The sequence below is a fragment of the Oncorhynchus tshawytscha genome, linkage group LG13 (assembly GCF_018296145.1).
Source record: "Oncorhynchus tshawytscha isolate Ot180627B linkage group LG13, Otsh_v2.0, whole genome shotgun sequence".
NCBI classification, from domain to species: Eukaryota; Metazoa; Chordata; class Actinopteri; order Salmoniformes; family Salmonidae; genus Oncorhynchus; species Oncorhynchus tshawytscha.
This window is the reverse complement of record NC_056441.1, coordinates 89,102,538-89,122,537: the sequence shown is the minus strand read 5'-3', so window position 1 is coordinate 89,122,537 and position 20,000 is coordinate 89,102,538. Positions and strand designations below refer to the sequence as shown.

At 46.3% G+C, this 20,000-nt stretch overlaps 1 protein-coding gene across 1 annotated transcript in view; it reads right to left on the bottom strand.

The window, feature by feature from the left end:
- Positions 1-20,000, bottom strand: part of LOC121838981 (cell adhesion molecule 2-like) — a 469,847-nt gene that overhangs the window by 168,643 nt on the left and 281,204 nt on the right. The window contains exon 2 of the mRNA XM_042294980.1: positions 1,497-1,526. Coding sequence (XP_042150914.1) covers positions 1,497-1,526 — 30 coding nt within the window. The remainder of the gene's footprint in view (positions 1-1,496; positions 1,527-20,000) is intronic.

The window sequence follows — 20,000 nt, the reverse complement described above, 5'->3', positions numbered from 1 at the left end:
TTGTTAAATCCACTTCAAATCAGTGTAGATGAAGGGGAGGAGACAGGTTAAATAAAGAAGGATTTTTAAACCTTGAGACAATTGAGACATGGATTGTGTATGTGTGTAATTCAGAGTGTGAATGGGCAATCGGGTATGGTGGTAGCTGCCAGGCGCACCGGTTTGTGTCAAGAACTCAATATCAGTGAGGTGTTCTTAATGTTTTGTCCACCCTGTGAATAGTGAATAGGATGCCATTCAGGATGCACGGCTTGTCGACCTGCCAACTCCTACAAGTCCTCACACTTCTGTTGAATTAACATTTTGGAAGGATCCCCCAACCTAATTAAAAAAACAGTTGTGTTTCCCACACACCCTAGCAGCTCACGGATGTATATTAAAGTGTGTGTGTTTGCATGGCTTTGGTTGAAGTCTCGTCAGAGCTCAGTTCGGCTGATCATTTATACCTCCAATATGTAGGCTGGGATTAAAAGGACTTGTCAGTGAACTTGATCATCGATAACAGGACGCATTTCACTCCTCTGATTCGAACACGAAGTCGACTTCACAAATGCTACCCTATTCCCTACACAGTGCACTACTTTTGACCAAGGGCTCTGTAAGGAATATGGTGCCATCTGTAACAAAGCCTGGAACCTTCCATACTCTCAAAACAGAGTGAATGTCCCAAAAAGAGAATGTATCAGTTGTTACAGGTTGGGTTATAGCACCCACCCTGTACCAGACACCAACCAGCCCCCACCCTGTACCAGACACCAGTCAGGGCCCACCCTGTACCAGACACCCTGTACCAGACACCAGTCAGGCCCCACCCTGTACCAGACACCAGTCAGCCCCCACCAATAACCAGACACCAGTCAGGCCCCACCCTGTACCAGACACCAGTCAGGCCCCACCCTGTACCAGACACCAACCAGCCCCCACTCTGTACCAGACACCAACCAGCCCCCACCCTGTACCAGACACCAGTCAGGCCCCACCCTGTACCAGACACCAGTCAGGCCCCATCATGTACCAGACACCAGTCAGGCCCCACCCTGTACCAGACACCAGTCAGGCCCACATCATCATGGGCCCTGGTCAAATGTAGTGTATTAAATGGAACAGGGTGAAAATTAGAGACGATCCCAATGTTAATTCACCACTTGCCCCAGCATGGTCTCTGGAGGGAGATGGTCTAATATGGTTTATTGGGAACTGGTAGGACTGATATGAAACATGGTTAGTTGGGAACTGGTAGAGCTGATATGAAACATGGTTAGTTGGGAACTGGTAGAGCTGATATGAAACATGGTTAGTTGGGAACTGGTAGAGCTGATATGAAACATGGTTAGTTGGGAACTGGTAGAGCTGATATGAAACATGGTTAGTTGGGAACTGGTAGAGCTGATATGAAACATGGTTAGTTGGGAACTGGTAGAGCTGATATGAAACATGGTTAACTGGGAACTGGTGTCCAATATACATCATGCAGAAAGACACAAGAGATAACTCACCTTTGACTTTGGTTTTAGTGGTTGCACCCACTGGAAGCATGAGGGAGGAAACAACACATTAACCACCACTGGTATGAAGCAAACATGAAGAACACGATCTGATTCGCTACAGCAGCCTTTTAACCAATCAGATAGAACTGTCACAAGTTGTCTATTCGCTGGACACTAGGAAACAGGGTTGTTTTGAGAGCTTCCTATCCGGCTTGAAGGACCATGAAAAGGAGAACAGACCAACTTCCACTCGTTTTCAGTCAGCTATGCCCGTCTTTGTGGTTATCATACATTCATATTGTTAGTTGTTGTGATTATGGAGTTAAAAACATCTCTCTCTCTCTCTGGTATTTAAACTGCACAAATCATTCATCTGAAAATAAAAATAAATCTATCATCTGATCAACCTAAAGCAACACGTTATACCAAACACACAGAGAGAGTTACACCACAGTGTGTTTGCCACACTACGTTCTAGTAGAAAATGTTTTGTTTTGACACTCCTTAATCCTTTTTGGTTATACCACCCCCTCCACCCCTCCCCCCATTGTCCGACTCCCCCTACTCTCCCATCCAGACTCCCCCCGTCCGACTCCCCCTACTCCCCCATCCAGACTCCCCCCCGTCCGACTCCCCCTACTGCCCAACCAGACTCCCCCCGTCTTACTCCGCCCTACTCCCCCATCCAGACTCCCCTACTCCCCCCGTCTGACTCCGCCCTACTCCCCATCCAGACTCCCCTACTCCCCCCGTCTGACTCCGCCCTACTCCCCCATCCAGACTCCACACCCCGTCCGACTCCCCCTACTGCCCAACCAGACTCCACCCCCCGTCTTACTCCACCCTACTCCCCCATCCAGACTCCCCTACTCCCCCCGTCTGACTCCGCCCCTACTCCCCATCCAGACTCCCCTACTCCCCCGGTCTGACTCCGCCCTACTCCCCCATCCAGACTCCACACCCCGTCCGACTCCCCCTACTCCCCCATCCAGACTCCACACCCCGTCCGAATCCCCCTACTCCCCCATCCAGACTCCACACCCCGTCCGACTCCCCCTACTCTCCAATCCAGACTCCACAGCCCGTCCGACTCCCCCTACTGCCCATCCCGACTCCCCTTCTCCCCCGTCCGACTCCCCCTACTCCCCATCCAGACTCCCCTCCTCCCCCATGTCCGACTCCCCCTACTCCCCTATCCAGACTCCCCTCCCCCGTCCGACTCCCCCTACTCCCCTATCCAGACTCCCCTCCCCGTCCGACTCCCCCTACTCCCCATCCAGACTCCCCTACTCCCCCCGTCTGACTCCGCCCTACTCCCCATCCAGACTCCACACCCCGTCCGACTCCCCCTATTCCCCCATCCAGACTCCACACCCCGTCCGAATCCCCCTACTCCCCCATCCAGACTCCACACCCCGTCCGACTCCCCCTACTCTCCCATCCAGATCCACAGCCCGTCCGACTCCCCCTACTGCCCATCCCGACTCCCCTCCTCCCCCGTCCGACTCCCCCTACTCCCCATCCAGACTCCCCTCCTCCCCCATGTCCGACTCCCCCTACTCCCCTATCCAGACTCCCTCCCCGTCCGACTCCCCCTACTCCCCTATCCAGACTCCCCTCCCCCGTCCGACTCCCCCTACTCCCCATCCAGACTCCCCTCCTCCCCCCGTCTGACTCCACCCTACTCTCCCATCCAGACTCCACACCCCGTCCGACTCCCACCTACTCCCCATCCAGACTCCCCTCCCCGTCCGACTCCCCCTACTCCCCATCCAGACTCCCCTCCACCCCCCGTCTGACTCCACCCTACTCTCCCATCCAGACTCCACACCCCGTCCGACTCCCCCTACTCCCCCATCCAGACTCCCCTCCTCCCCCCCCACCCTACTCTCCCATCCAGACTCCACACCCCGTCCGACTCCCACCTACTCCCCCATCCAGACTCCCCTCCTCCCCCCGTCTGACTCCACCCTACTCTCCCATCCAGACTCCACACCCCGTCCGACTCCCCCTACTCTCCCATCCAGACTCCCACCCCTCCGACTCCCACCTACTCCCCCATCCAGACTCCCTCCTCCCCCGTCTGACTCCACCCTACTCCCCCATCCAGACTCCACACCCCGTCCGACTCCCCCCTACTCCCCCATCCAGACTCCCCTCCCCTCCGACTCCCCCTACTCCCCCATCCAGACTCCCCTCCCCTCCGACTCCCCCTACTCCCCATCCAGACTCCCTCCCCCGTCCGACTCCCCCTACTCCCCCATCCAGACTCCCCTCCCCCATCCGACTCCCCATCCCTCCCCTCCCCCGTCCGACTCCCCCTACTCTCCCATCCAGACTCCCCTCCCCCCGTCCGACTCCCCCTACTCCCCATCCAGACTCCCCCTCCCCCGTCTGACTCCCCCTACTCCCCATCCAGACTCCCCTCCCCCGTCCGACTCCCCCTACTCCCCATCCAGACTCCCCCCTCCCCCCGTCTGACTCCCCCTACTCCCCCATCCAGACTCCACACCCCGTCCGACTCCCCCTACTCCCCCATCCAGACTCCCCTCCCCGTCCGACTCCCCCTACTCCCCCATCCAGACTCCCCTCCCCATCCAGACTCCCTCCCCCCGTCCGACTCCCCCTACTCCCCCATCCAGACTCCCCCCTCCCCCGTCTGACTCCCCCTACTTCCCCCCAGACTCCCCCCCGACTCCCCCTACTCCCCCATCCAGACTCCCCTCCTCCCCCGTCTGACTCCCCCTACTTCCCCATCCAGACTCCCCCGTCCGACTCCCCCTACTCCCCATCCAGACTCCCCTCCTCCCCCGTCCGACTCCCCCTACTCCCCATCCAGACTCCCCTCCTCCCCCCGTCCGACTCCCCCTACTCCCCCATCCAGACTCCCACCCCGTCCGACTCCCCCTCCCCCATCCAGACTCCCACCCCGTCCGACTCCCCCTACTCCCCCATCCAGACTCCCCTCCCCGTCCGACTCCCCCCCCATCCAGACTCCCCCTGTTCTTTCTGTACATGGAAGAAATGGTCATTAATCTCTGCTCTCTGATATTTAATAGTGTTGACAAAGTCAGACCGTGATCAGATTCTCCTGTTTACAGGCGCATGGGAAGAATATCAAGAGATCTATCTAGAAAATGTCAAGCTTTGGGTGAATACCAAATAATGGCACCCTATTGTCTATTTAGTCCACTGCTTTTCCGCGTAGCCAATAGGATGAAGGGAAAAGGGTCGCCGTTTGTGACACAACTTTAAGATTTGACATTTCTAAAAAGGACTTGGTGTCAGAGTCAACGGATCGGACTTAATTAACAGCCAAGTCATATCTTCATAGAGACAATCCACTGATGGCAACAAAATCAAATCAAATCACATTTTACTGGTTCGCATGCACATATTTATCAGATGTTTATTTAGGGTGTAGCGAAATGCTTGTGTTCCTAGCTCCAACAGTAACAATAAACACCAATACACACACATCTAAAGGTTAAAAAAAAACAGAATTAAGAAATATAGAAAATATATGATATATGATAAGGTTCTAGGTTCTACCCAGATGCTCTAGGTGATAAGGTTCTATCCAGAGGTTCTTGGTGATTAGGTTCCAGAGGTTCTAGGTGATAAGATTCTAGGTTCTATCCAGAGGTTCTATTCTATTGATATATGATAAGGTTCTAGGTTCTACCCAGATGCTCTAGGTGATAAGGTTCTATCCAGAGGTTCTAGGTGAAAAGGTTCTAGGTGAAAAGGTTCTAGGTGATACGGTTCTAGGTTATATCCAGAGGTTCTAGGTGAAAAGGTTCTAGGTTCTATCCAGAGGTTCTAGGTGTTGAGTGATGGAGGATGGTGTTTTGGTATTCTGGGGCTGTTGACCAGGCAATTAGCTTCGACTCCATCATGTGAGCTTCTCAGCCAGCGTCCAGCACTCAGTGGCAGGAAAGACCAGGTTGTGTGTGTGTGTGTGTATGGGTGTGTGTATGGGTGTGTGTATGGGTGTGTGTATGTCTGTTCAGAGCCCAGTTTGGAGCCAATTCCTCTCAATGCCAGGCATAGTTTCTGAAGTAGGGCTGAGGGGAGAGGAAGGGAGGTGAGAGGAGGGGAGAGTACAAGAGGGTCCCCATGGTGATTAGTTTAACCAACCAGAGAGAGTTTGGCTGTGTCCTAAATGGTACTCTATTCTCTATGTGGTGGGAATACTGGCCTTTGGCTGCTTTGTACTCCAGCTCAGAGTGGCCTGCCTGGCCTCAGTCCCTCTGCTGGGCACAGTGGGAGGTCACAGCACTTCCTCTTTCTGTGTCACACCAATATGTCCCCCCCGGGAACACTGGCTGCAACTAACCCCTGTGTCTGAGAACACTTAATCATATCCGGCTCCGACAAACTCACAGAAGCACAAACAGACACACACACACACACACACACACACACACACACACACACACATGCATGCACACACACACACATATGTAAAGGACACGCATGTCAAATTCTGAATTCAAGTAACAACACAATGGTAGGGAAACATCTTTTAATTATTGATGAGACTGGAGCTAAGACCAGAGGTCAGCGTCCAAAGATCAGTGCCCAGAGGTCAGCGTCCAGAGGTCAGCGCCCAGAGCATTTCACAGTCAGTTATACAACTGGAGCTAAGACCAGAGGTCAGTGCCCAGAGGACAGCGCCCAGAGGTCAGCGCCCAGAGGTCAGCGCCCAGAGCATTTCACAGTCAGTTATACAACTGGAGCTAAGACCAGAGGTCAGCGCCCAGAGCATTTCACAGTCAGTGATACAACTGGAGCTAAGACCAGAGGTCAGCGCCCAGAGGTCAGCGCCCAGAGGTCAGTGTCCAGAGGTCAGCGTCCAGAGCATTTCATAGTCAGTGATACAACTGGAGCTAAGACCAGAGGTCAGCGTCCAAAGGTCAGCGCCCAGAGGTCAGCGTCCAGAGGTCAGTGCCCAGAGCATTTCACAGTCAGTTATACAACTGGAGCTAAGACCAGAGGTCAGTGCCCAGAGCATTTCACAGTCAGTGATACAACTGGAGCTAAGACCAGAGGTCAGCGTCCAGAGCATTTCACAGTCAGTGATACAACTGAATATATTACCTCAATAAAACAGACCGTTCCCACAGAAATATTTAATGACTCCCACAAGACCTTGCTCTCTCTCTGCCTTAGTCTGTGTTTTCCTTCACCTAATCGGAATGTCTCGGAGGTCTACGGACAATTCCTTCCATCTCATGGCTTGTTTTTTTGCTCTGACATGCACTGTCAACTTGAGACCTTATGTAGACAGGTGTGTGCCTTTCCAAATCATGTCCAATCAATTGAATTTACCACAGGTGGACTCCAATCAAGTTGTAGAAACATCTCAAGGATGATCAATGGAAACAGGATGCACCTGACCTCAATTTTGAGTCACATCGCAAAGGGTCTGAATATTTACGTTAATAAACTATTTCAGGTTTTTATTTGTAATAACATTTGAACAAATCTGTAAAAAACATTTTTTTGCTTTGTCATTATGGGTTACTGTGCGTGGATTGGTGAGGAAATGTTTTTATTTAATCAATTTCAGAATAAGGCTGTAACGCAACAAAATGTGGAAAAAGTAGATAGGTCTGAATACTTTGTTTCATCTGTAGCTGTCTCCTTTAATACTCCATAATGTTTCATCTATAGGTGTCTCCTTTAATACTCCATAATGTTTCATCTGTAGGTGTCTCCTTTAATATAATGTTTAATCTATAGGTGTCTCCTTTAATATAATATTTCATCTGTAGCTGTCTCCTTTAATATAATGATTCATCTGTAGCTGTCTCCTTTAATATAATGATTCATCTGTAGCTGTCTCCTTTAATATAATGTTTCATCTGTAGCTGTCTCCTTTAATATAATGTTTCATCTGTAGGTGCCTCCTTTAATATAATGTTTCATCTGTAGCTGTCTCCTTTAATATAATGTTTCATCTGTAGCTGTCTCCTTTAAAATAATGTTTCATATATAGGTGTCTCCTTTAATATAATATTTCATCTGTAGCTGTCTCCTTTAATATAATGTTTCATCTGTAGCTGTCTCCTTTAATATAATGTTTCATCTGTAGCTGACTCCTTTAATATAATGTTTCATCTGTAGCTGTCTCCTTTAATATAATGTTTCATCTGTAGCTGTCTCCTTTAATATAATGTTTCATCTGTAGCTGTCTCCTTTAAAATAATGTTTCTTTAATATATATAGGTGTCTCCTTTAATATAATATTTCATCTGTAGGTGTCTCCTTTAATAGAATGTTTCATCTGTAGCTGTCTCCTTTAATATAATGTTTCATCTGTAGCTGTCTCCTTTAATATAATGTTTCATATATAGGTGTCTCCTTTAATATAATGTTTCATCTGTAGCTGTCTCCTTTAATACTCCATACTATTTCATCTGTAGCTGTCTCCTTTAATACTCCATACTATTTCATCTGTAGCTGTCTCCTTTAATACTCCATAATGTTTCATCTGTAGGTGCCTCCTTTAATATAATGTTTCATCTGTAGCTGTCTCCTTTAATATAATGTTTCATTATGGAGTATTAAAGGCGGGAAGACCAAAATGTGATAAATATGCCATCTTTGATGAGTTATTTCTGAGTTATGATTTTAGATACAAATGTAAAATATACGTCAACAATCCTTCCTCCAAAGGACCATTTTAAGGATTATATTTTGTGAAAATCCCCGAAATCGTGGTATTTTTGTTGTCCTGGTTTCGTGAGGAATCACGTTATAGTTATTTGGCCAAGACACGTCACACACAAACCGCAACACAGCCTAGATTTCAGGTAGTTCCTGGAATCCAATCCATACAGTCTGAACTCTGAGTTTGAATTGTGATGTCGTTTCCTTTCTACCTCCATCAGCCATTTATCCATAGAAGCCCAGACAGACATTACCGTTCGACCCCAAAATCAAATCTCCCCGGCTGTCTGCTGCAGCTAAAGGCAGAACCAATTGAGATCCTATTTACTTTACAGTGCACTACTTTTTACAATGCCTGCATACGGCTGTGGTCTAAAGCAGTGCCCTTGTAAAAGAAACAGGGTGTCATTTGGGACGAATGCATGGTTGAACATCTGAACAGGAACGTTCAACACAAAGTGGATTTTCCAATAGAAGATCTAACAAGATGTTTCCAATAGAAAGAGATTCAGACCACTAATTTAATTCACAGAGACACAGAGCTCAGTTAACCTAACCACTGTCTGGAGCTCCGAGAGGTTGTTTCCTCCAGTCAGAAAACTGCTTTGACAGGATGGTTAGTTATTGTATAACTTTATAATATAAAAGCCAGGGGCAATATCCTGTCCTCCTCTGGCTCACACAACACATAACAATATCCTGTCCTCCTCTGGCTCACACAACAACACATAACAATATCCTGTCCTCCTCTGGCTCACACAACAACACATAACAATATCCTGTCCTCCTCTGGCTCACACAGCAACACATAACAATATCCTGTCCTCCTCTGGCTCACACAGCAACACATAACAATATCCTGTCCTCCTCTGGCTCACACAACAACACATAACAATATCCTGTCCTCCTCTGGCTCACACAGCAACACATAACAATATCCTGTCCTCCTCTGGCTCACACAGCAACACATAACAATACAGCAACACATAACAATATCCTGTCCTCCTCTGGCTCACACAACAACACATAACAATATCCTGTCCTCCTCTGGCTCACACAACAACACATAACAATATCCTGTCCTCCTCTGGCTCACACAGCAACACATAACAATATCCTGTCCTCCTCTGGCTCACACAACAACACATAACAATATCCTGTCCTCCTCTGAGTCACACAACAACACATAACAATATCCTGTCCTCCTCTGGCTCACACAACAACACATAACAATATAATAGTAACATAACAACACAGATTCATAGATTCATAGATGAATGACACAACAACACACAATAATGTAATAGTAACACAACAACACAGGGTGGCAGGTAGCCTAATGGTTAGAGGGGAGGGGCGGTAGGTAGCCTAGTGGTTAGAGGGGAGGGGCATAACAATAGCCTAGTGGTTAGAGGGGAGGGGCGGTAGGTAGCCTAGTGGTTAGAGGGGAACAACACATAACAATAGCCTAGTGGTTAAGGGGATAATAGTAACATAGCCACAGTGGTTAGATGAATGACACAACAAGCCTAGTGGTTAGTAACACAAGGGGACAGGGCGGTAGGTAGCCTAATGGTTAGAGGGGAGGGGCGGTAGGTAGCCTAGTGGTTAGAGGGGAGGGGCGGTAGGTAGCCTAGTGGTTAGAGAGTTGGGCCAGTAACTGAAAGGTTGCTGGATCGAATCCCTCGAGCTGACAAGGTAAAAATCTATCGTTCTGCCCCTGAGCAAGGCAGTTAACCTACTGTTCCCCGGATAAGATCTGGATAAGAGTGTCTGCTAAATGACTAAAATATCAAATGTAGCAGCACAGATTGCAGATAAAGACAATGCAGACCTCTGCATCCCAAATGGCACCCTATTCCCTACGTAGTGCACTACCTTTGACCAAGTCACATACTTACCCACAACATAGGAAAATATATACCAAAACAAGTTTAAAAGATCCCATACTTGCCCACAATATAGGCAAATATATACCAAAACAAGTTTAAAAGATTTGCAAGTATCCTCTATCATTCCAAGCTCAACACCCCTGACACACACTCAACACCTATGGTATCTTCCCATGTTGATAAGGTTAGGTGCTTCACACGATTCTTTGGCTTTGTTGAAGTGCTCTGGAATGTTTTGACATTTCAGAGTGATTTCCCTCCTTATATCTCACTGTACTGTGAATGAAATGGCCTTGTGTCACAGGAAACGGCTTGACATTAGCTGGGCCTGCTGGACTGCACCCATGACAGACAGACAGGCAGACAGACAGACAGACAGACAGACAGACAGACAGACAGACAGACAGACAGACAGACAGACAGACAGACAGACAGACAGACAGACAGACAGACAGGCAGGCAGGCAGGCAGTAGGCAGGCAGACAGACAGACAGACATGACAGACAGGACAGACAGACAGACAGACAGACAGACAGACAGACAGACAGACAGACAGACAGACAGACAGACAGACAGACATACATTTGGGACACAACCAGAGTTCCTCCCTGTTTAAAGCAGTTCAGGATTCAACCAGAGTTCCTCCCTGTTTAAAGCAGTTCAGGATTCAACCAGAGTTCCTCCCTGTTTAAAGCAGATCAGGATTCAACCAGAGTTCCTCCCTGTTTAAAGCAGTTCAGGATTCAACCAGAGTTCCTCCCTGTTTAAAGCAGTTCAGGATTCAACCAGAGTTCGTCCCTGTTTAAAGCAGTTCAGGATTCAACCTTCCTAAAGTCCTTATCTGCCTCCTCCCGAGGGGAAGGCTGCTCAGTCCACTCTTCTCCTCCTCTCCCTCTCCCATCACCTCTGTGTGACTTCATATCTCCACCAGTTACAGCCCAGAGAACCCAGCCCAGAGAACATCTACCTATAAAGACCAGACATACATTGTCCAGACTTAAACAGCTAAATCAAAATGACACAAGCATTTGATTTGTGTGTATTCCAAACATTTCTTAACAGTAGTGGCTGTTTGAAGTGAGCTAATCAGTAAATATGCTGTTTTAAATGGAACAGCTGTGGAAATAGCCTTACAGCATACAATAATAACAATAATAACAATAATAATCATAACAATAATAATCATAACAATAATAATCAATAATAACAATCATAACAATAATAATTATAACAATAATAACAATAGTAACCATAACAACAATAACAATAATAACCATAACAACAATAACAATAATAACAATAATAACAATAATAACAATAATAACAATAATAATCATAACAATAATAACAACAATAACAACAATAACAATAATAACAATAATAATCATAACAAGAATAACATAATCTTCATCTCACCATAATAATTTAATTTCAAGGAGCAATCTGTGATTGGTACATTCATTTTTAGACACATTTCCCCATTCATCTGTATAAAGGAGTTCATTTCCGTTTCGAATTTGCGTGTGTGTGTTTGTGTGTGTGTGTGTGTGTGTGTTTGTGTGTGTGTGTGTTGTTGTGTGTGTTTGCGTGTGTGTGTGTGTGTGTTGTTGCACAACCCTGCCTGTTGCTGGTCTGTCTGTTCTATACAGTAGTCAGGTGATTCCAGCCGGGTGTTTGAGTGATAGTGTCGGACTGTAATGTGTTAGGATGCAGTATAATGAAACCAGGACTAGAGGTTACAGAGCTCTGTCTCTGTCCTTGTTCTCCGAGCAAAAACCTCACAGGACTCCAAGCTGCACAGCACAGATAATACTACTCGACTCTACCTAAAGTACATGTCACGTCTAATGAATAAAATCTCCCTCGCCGGATAAAAAATTAGTTTCACCACTATTTATGGAAACGGTATTGGGCCGAGTTAAATGTATAATTGAATGAACTGTGAGGTCAGCCTGCTTCATTTGATTTGTCCTGTCAGGTAGGCATGGAGACGGGCGTGCCTCCAGCCGATGTCTCAGAGCTACAAACTCTTAGAAAAAAAGGGTACCGAAGGGGTTCTGGCTGTCCCCATAGAAGAACCCCTTTTGGTCCCAGGTAGAACCCCTTTTTGGTTCCAGGTAGAACCCCCTTTTGGTCCCAGGTAGAACCCCTTTTTGGTTCCAGGTAGAACCCCATTTTGGGTTCCATGTGGAACCCTCTGTGGAAATGGTTGTACATTGGAACTCAAAATGGTTCTACCTGGAACCAAAAAGGGTTCTTCAAAAGGTTTACTTATGTACGGGGACAGTCGCAGAACCCTTCTAGGTTCTAGATAGCACATTTTAATCATAGAGTATAGAACCAATGGAAGGAGAGAGAGAGAGAGAGAGAGAGAGAGAGACAGAGAGAGAGAGAGAGAGAGAGAGAGAGAGAGAGAGAGAGAGAAGAGAGAGAGAGAGAGAGAGAGAGAGAGAGAGAGAGAGAGAGAGACAGAGAGAGAGAGAGAGAGAGAGAGAGAGAGAGAGAGAGAGAGAGAGAGAGAGAGGAGAGAGAGAGAGTGAGAGAGAGAGAGAGAGAGAGAGAGAGAGAGAGAGAGAGAGAGAGAGAGATGTTTTGAAGGTCACTATACTATGAGCAGGAAGAATGGTAGAACAGCTTTCCATGTGTGACTAACCCTTCTACTAATGTAGTCCATAAAAATATTTGGTGGCAGAGCCCCCACACACACACACAGACACACACACACACACACACACACACAATTAATCATTCTTCTGGCATATCGATGTCTTATCTTTCCAGACACACTCCTCCAGTTCCATGTTCCAGTGAAGGGTTTGACCTCTAGGGAGTGCTTTTCAGCCCAAGTTGATGAATCTTTTCACATTTTACACAAAGTGTCATTCTCAAATCCCTTCTGAGCTGTCTGTTTTCCCATTAATTATGGAACAGCAGTTTGATAAATCATCAATAGCATAATTGTGTTGTTCTTTAGGGAAGACGACCCTGAGATCATAATGTCGTTGTTCTTTAGAGAAGACGACCCTGAGATCATAATGGTGTTGTTCTTTAGGGAAGACGACCCTTAGTTCCCAATGGGGTTGTTCTTTAGGGAAGACGACCCTGAGATCATAATGTCGTTGTTCTTTAGAGAAGACGACCCTGAGATCATAATGTCGTTGTTCTTTAGGGAAGACGACCCTTAGTTCCCAATGGGGTTGTTCTTTAGGGAAGACGACCCTGAGATCATAATGGTGTTGTTCTTTAGGGAAGACGACCCTTAGTTCACAATGGGGTTGTTCTTTAGGGAAGACGACCCTGAGATCATAATGGTGTTGTTCTTTAGGGAAGACGACCCTGAGATCATAATGTCGTTGTTCTTTAGGGAAGACGACCCTGAGATCATAATGTCGTTGTTCTTTAGGGAAGACAACCCTGAGATCATAATGGTGTTGTTCTTTAGGGAAGACGACCCTTAGATCATAATGTCGTTGTTCTTTGTTCTTTAGGGAAGACGACCCTTAGTTCATAATGTCGTTGTTCTTTAGGAAGACAACCCTGAGATCATAATGGTGTTGTTCTTTAGAGAAGACGACCCTGAGATCATAATGTCGTTGTTCTTTAGGGAAGACGACCCTGAGATCATAATGGTGTTGTTCTTTAGGGAAGACGACCCTTAGTTCCCAATGGGGTTGTTCTTTAGGGAAGACAACCCTGAGATCATAATGTCGTTGTTCTTTGTTCTTTTGAAGGAACACGACCCTGAGATCATAATGTCGTTGTTCTTTAGGGAAGACAACCCTTAGTTCACAATGGGGTTGTTCTTTAGGGAAGACGACCCTGAGCTCATAATGTCGTTGTTCTTTAGGGAAGACGACCCTGAGATCATAATGGTGTTGTTCTTTAGGGAAGACGACCCTTAGTTCACAATGGGGTTGTTCTTTAGGGAAGACGACCCTGAGATCATAATTGTGTTGTTCTTTAGGGAAGACGACCCTTAGATCATAATGTCGTTGTTCTTTGTTCTTTAGGGAAGACGACCCTTAGTTCATAATGTCGTTGTTCTTTAGGGAAGAGACCCTGAGCTCATAATGTGTTGTTCTTTAGGGAAGACGACCCTGAGATCATAATTGTGTTGTTCTTTAGGGAAGACGACCCTGAGATCATAATGTCATTGTTCTTTGTTCTTTAGGGAAGACGACCCTGAGATCATAATGTCGTTGTTCTTTAGGGAAGATGACCCTTAGTTCACAATGTCATTGTTCTTTAGGGAAGACGACCCTGAGATCATAATGTCGTTGTTCTTTAGGGAAGACAACCCTGAGATCATAATGGTGTTGTTCTTTAGGGAAGACGACCCTGAGTTCACAATGGGGTTGTTCTTTAGGGAAGACGACCCTGAGATCATAATGTCGTTGTTCTTTGTTCTTTAGGAAGACGACCCTGAGCTCATAATGTCGTTGTTCTTTAGGGAAGACGACCCTGAGATCATAATTGTGTTGGTCTTTAGGGAAGACAACCCTGAGATCATAATGTCGTTGGTCTTTAGGGAAGACAACCCTGAGATCATAATGGTGTTGTTCTTTAGAGAAGACGACCCTGAGATCATAATGTCGTTGTTCTTTAGGGAAGACGACCCTGAGATCATAATGGTGTTGTTCTTTAGGGAAGACAACCCTGAGATCATAATGGTGTTGTTCTTTAGGGAAGACAACCCTGAGATCATAATGGTGTTGTTCATTAGGGAAGACAACCCTGAGATCATAATGGTGTTGTTCTTTAGGGAAGACAACCCTGAGATCATAATGGTGTTGTTCTTTAGGGAAGACGACCCTTAGTTCCCAATGGGGTTGTTCTTTAGGGAAGACAACCCTGAGATCATAATGTCGTTGTTCTTTGTTCTTTAGGGAACACGACCCTGAGATCATAATGTCGCTGTTCTTTAGGGAAGACAACCCTTAGTTCACAATGGGGTTGTTCTTTAGGGAAGACGACCCTGAGATCATAATTGTGTTGTTCTTTAGGGAAGACGACCCTTAGTTCCCAATGGGGTTGTTCTTTAGGGAAGACAACCCTGAGCTCATAATGTCGTTGTTCTTTAGGGAAGACGACCCTTAGATCATAATGGTGTTGTTCTTTAGGGAAGACGACCCTTAGATCATAATGGTTGTTCTTTGTTCTTTAGGGAAGACGACCCTTAGTTCATAATGTCGTTGTTCTTTAGGGAAGACGACCCTGAGCTCATAATGTCGTTGTTCTTTAGGGAAGACGACCCTGAGATCATAATTGTGTTGTTCTTTAGGGAAGACGACCCTGAGATCATAATGTCATTGTTCTTTGTTCTTTAGGGAAGACGACCCTGAGATCATAATGTCGTTGTTCTTTAGGGAAGACGACCCTGAGTTCACAATGGGGTTGTTCTTTAGGGAAGACGACCCTGAGCTCATAATGGTGTTGTTCTTTAGGGAAGATGACCCTGAGATCATAATGTCGTTGTTCTTTAGGGAAGACAACCCTGAGATCATAATGTTCTTTGACCCTGAGATCATAATGGTGTTGTTCTTTAGGGAAGACGACCCTGAGATCATAATGTCGTTGTTCTTTGTTCTTTAGGGAAGACGACCCTGAGATCATAATTGTGTTGTTCTTTAGGGAAGACGACCCTGAGATCATAATGGTGTTGTTCTTTAGGGAAGACGACCCTGAGATCATAATGTCGTTGTTCTTTGTTCTTTAGGGAAGACGACCCTGAGCTCATAATGTCGTTGTTCTTTAGGGAAGACGACCCTTAGTTCACAATGGTGTTGTTCATTAGAGAAGACGACCCTGATATGCCGCATATCAAGAAGCTGATTAAACAGAATTATCATTACACAGGTGCACCTTGTGCTGTGGATAATACAAGGCTGCTGTTTAAAATGTGCAGTTTTGTCACACATGACAATGCCACAGATGTCTCAAGTTTTGAGGGAGCGTGCTACTGCCATGCTGACTGCAGGTATGTCCACCAGAGCTGTTGCCAGAGAATGTTTATTTCTCTACCATAAGCCGCCTCCAACGTCGTTTTGTAGAAATTGGCAGTACATCCAACCGGCCTCACCAGCGCAGACCACGTGTAACCACACCTGCCCAGGACCTCCACATCCGGATTCTTCACCTGCGTTATCGTCTGAGACCAGCCACCCAGAGAGCTGATGAAACTGCCATCAAACTGCACCAAGGAAGAATTTCTGCACAAACTGTCCGAAACGTCTCAGGGAAGCTCATCTGACTTCAGTTTGACGTCGTAACCCACTAGGGTCTCACCTTCGATGGCCACTGGCATGCTGGAGAAGTGTGCTCTTCACGGATGAATCCCGGTTTCAAATGGGCAATTGGTAGATAGCGTGTATGGCGTTGTGTGGGTGAGCGGTTTGCTGATGTTAACATTGTGAACAGAGTGCCCCATGGTGGTGGTGGGGTTACGGTATGGGCAGGCGTAAAGCTAAGGAAAACAAACACAATTTGAATGACGAGATCCTGAAGCCTATTGTGATGTCATTCATCCACCGCCATCACCTCTCCTCCACCGTCATCACCTCTCCACTGTCATCATCTCTCCTCCACCGTCATCACCTCTCCACTGTCATAACCTCTCCTCCATCATCACCTCTCCACTGTCATCACCTCTCCACTGTCATCACCTCTCCTCCACCGTCATCACCTCTCCTCCACCGTCATCAGCTCTCCACCGTCATCATCTCTCCACCGTCATCACCTCTCTTCCATCATCACCTCTCCACTGTCTCACCTCTCCACTGTCATCAGCTCTCCACCGTCATCATCTCTCCACTGTCATCACCTCATCACCTTCCATCATCACTCTCCTCCACTGTCATCACTCTCCTCCACCGTCATCACCTCTCCACCGTCATCAACTCTCCACCGTCATCACCTCTCCTCCACCGTCATCACCTCTCCACCGTCATCACCTCTCCACCGTCATCACCTCTCCTCATCACTGTCATCACCTCTCCTCCACCGTCATCACCTCTCCACCGTCATCAACTCTCCACCGTCATCACCTCTCCACCGTCATCACCTCTCCACCGTCATCATCATCTTTTCACTGTCACCTCTTTCTTTCAGTTTAATAACCATGTCGCTGTACACAATGTTCTGGAAGCTGAACATTTCCTTGGTTCTTCCATGGCCTGCATACTCACCAGACATGTCACCCATTGAGCATGTTTGGGATGCTCTGGATGGACGTGTACAACAGCGTGTTCGAGTTCCCGCCAATATCAGGCAACTTCGCATAGCCATTGAAGAGCAGAGGGACAACATTCCTCAGGTCACAATCAACAGCCTGATCAACCCAATGTGAAGGAGATGTGTTTTGCTGCACGAGGAAAATGGTGGGTCACACCAGATACTGACTGGTTTTCTGATCCACGCCCCCTACCTTTCTTTTAGGCATCTGTGGGTAGTCACAGTCACTCCCCGTCATGAGAAAGCTTCCACTCTGTGCCATAAGCATTCACTTTCACCTTTTATGAAGTGCAACCCTTCAGGTAGCCTAGTGGTTCAGAGCGCTGGGCCATTAACCAAAAGGTCGCTTGTTTGAACTCATGAGCTGACTAGGTGTAAACTCTGTCGATGTACCCTTGAGCAAGGCACTTATTAACACTGGATAAGAGCGTCTGCTAAATTACATCAAAAAATGTCATCCCCTGTTACACTTGCTTTAACAGTGGCAACTATAGATGCCATTTTTTCTGTCAAATATGATGTTTATATTAATTCTCCTGAAAGAGACAGATTGACATATGGAACAAGTATGAGTGACAACATTTGGTTCTGTTCACACAGAGCAATATGTAGGGATTAGGGATGCATGGAATGGTGGAAAGGTGCTGCTCTCTAAACTCTGTGTGGTGTATGGAGGTGTATGGAGGTGTATAGAGGTGTATGGAGGTGTATGGAGGTGTATGGAGGTGTATGGAGGTGTATGGAGTGTGTATGGAGGTGTATGGAGGTGTATGGATGTGTATAGAGGTGTATAGAGGTGTATAGAGGTGTATGTAGGTGTATGAAGGTGTATGGAGGTGTATGGATGTGTATGGAGGTGTATGGAGGTGTATGGAGGTGTATGGAGGTGTATGGATGGGTGTATGGAGGTGTATGGAGGTGTATGGAGGTGTATGTAGGTGTATGGAGGTGTATGGAGGTGTATGGAGGTGTATAGATGTGTATAGATGTGTATAGATGTGTATGGAGGTGTATGGAGGTGTATGGAGGTGTATGGAGGTGTATGGAGGTATATAGATGTGTATAGAGGTGTATGGAGGTGTATGGATGTGTATGGAGGTGTATGGAGGTGTATGGTGTATGTGTATGGAGTGTATGGATGTGAGGTGTATGGAGGTGTATGGAGGTATATAGATGTGTATAGATGTGTATGGAGGTGTATGGAGGTGTATGTAGGTGTATGGAGGTGTATGGAGAGTATAGAGGTGTATAGAGGTGTATGTAGGTGTATGGAGGTGTATGGATGTGTATGGAGGTGTATAGATGTGTATAGATGTGTATAGATGTGTATGGAGGTGTATGGAGAGTATAGAGGTGTATAGATGTGTATGGAGGTGTATGGAGGTGTATGGATGTGTATGGAGGTGTATAGATGTGTATAGATGTGTATAGATGTGTATAGAGGTGTATGGAGGTGTATGACGATGAAAAAGCCAAACCTTGACCCAGAAAATATAAAAAACTATCGGCCTATATCGAATCTTCCATTCCTCTCAAATATTTTAGAAAAAGCTGTTGCGCAGCAACTCACTGCCTTCCTGAAGACAAACAATGTATACGAAATGCTTCAGTCTGGTTTTAGACGCCATCATAGCACTGAGACTGCACTTGTGAAGGTGGTAAATGATCTTTTAATGGCATCTGTCCTCGTGCTCCTAGACCTTAGTGCTGCTTTTCATGCCATCAATCACCACATTCTTTTGGAGAGATTGGAAACCCAAATTGGTCTACACGGACAAGTTCTGGCCTGGTTTAGATCTTATCTGTCAGAAAGATATCAGTTTGTCTCTGTGAATGGTTTGTCCTCTGACAAATCAACTGTAAATTTCGGTGTTCCTCAAGGTTCCGTTTTAGGACCACTATTGTTTTCACTATATATTTTACCTCGAGGGGATGTCATTCGGAAACATAATGTTAACTTTCACTGCTATGCGGATGACACACAGCTGTACATTTCAATGAAAATTGCCCTTGCTAGAAGCCTGTGTTTCAGACATAAGAAAGTGGATGAGGCTGCAAACTTTCTACTTTTAAACTCGGACAAAACAGAGATGCTTGTTCTAGGTCCCAAGAAACAAAGAGATCTTCTGTTGAATCTGACAATTCATCTCTAATGGCTGTACAGTCAAATAAAACTGTGAAGGACCTCGGTGTTACTCTGGACCCTGATCTCTCTTTTGACGAACATATCAAGACTGTTTCAAGGACAGCTTTTTTCCATCTACATAACATTGCAAAAATCAGAAACTTTCTGTCCAAAAATGATGCAGAATAATTAATCCATGCTTTTGTTACTTCTTGGTTAGACTACTGCAATGCTCTACTTTCCGGCTAGCCAGATAAAGCACTAAATAAACTTCAGTTAGTGCTAAATACGGCTGCTAGAATCCTGACTAGAACCAAAAAATGTCATCACATTACTCCAGTGCTAGCCTCTCTACACTGGCTTCCTGTCAAAGCAAGGGCTGATTTCAAGGACTTACTGCTAACCTACAAGGCATTACATGGGCTTGCTCCTACCTATCTTTCCGATTTGGTCCTGCCGTACATACCTACACGTACGCTACGGTCACAAGACGCAGGCCTCCTAATTGTCTCTATAATTTCTAAGCAAACAGCTGGAGGCAGGGCTTTCTACTATAGAGCTCCATTTTCATGGAATGGTCTACCTACC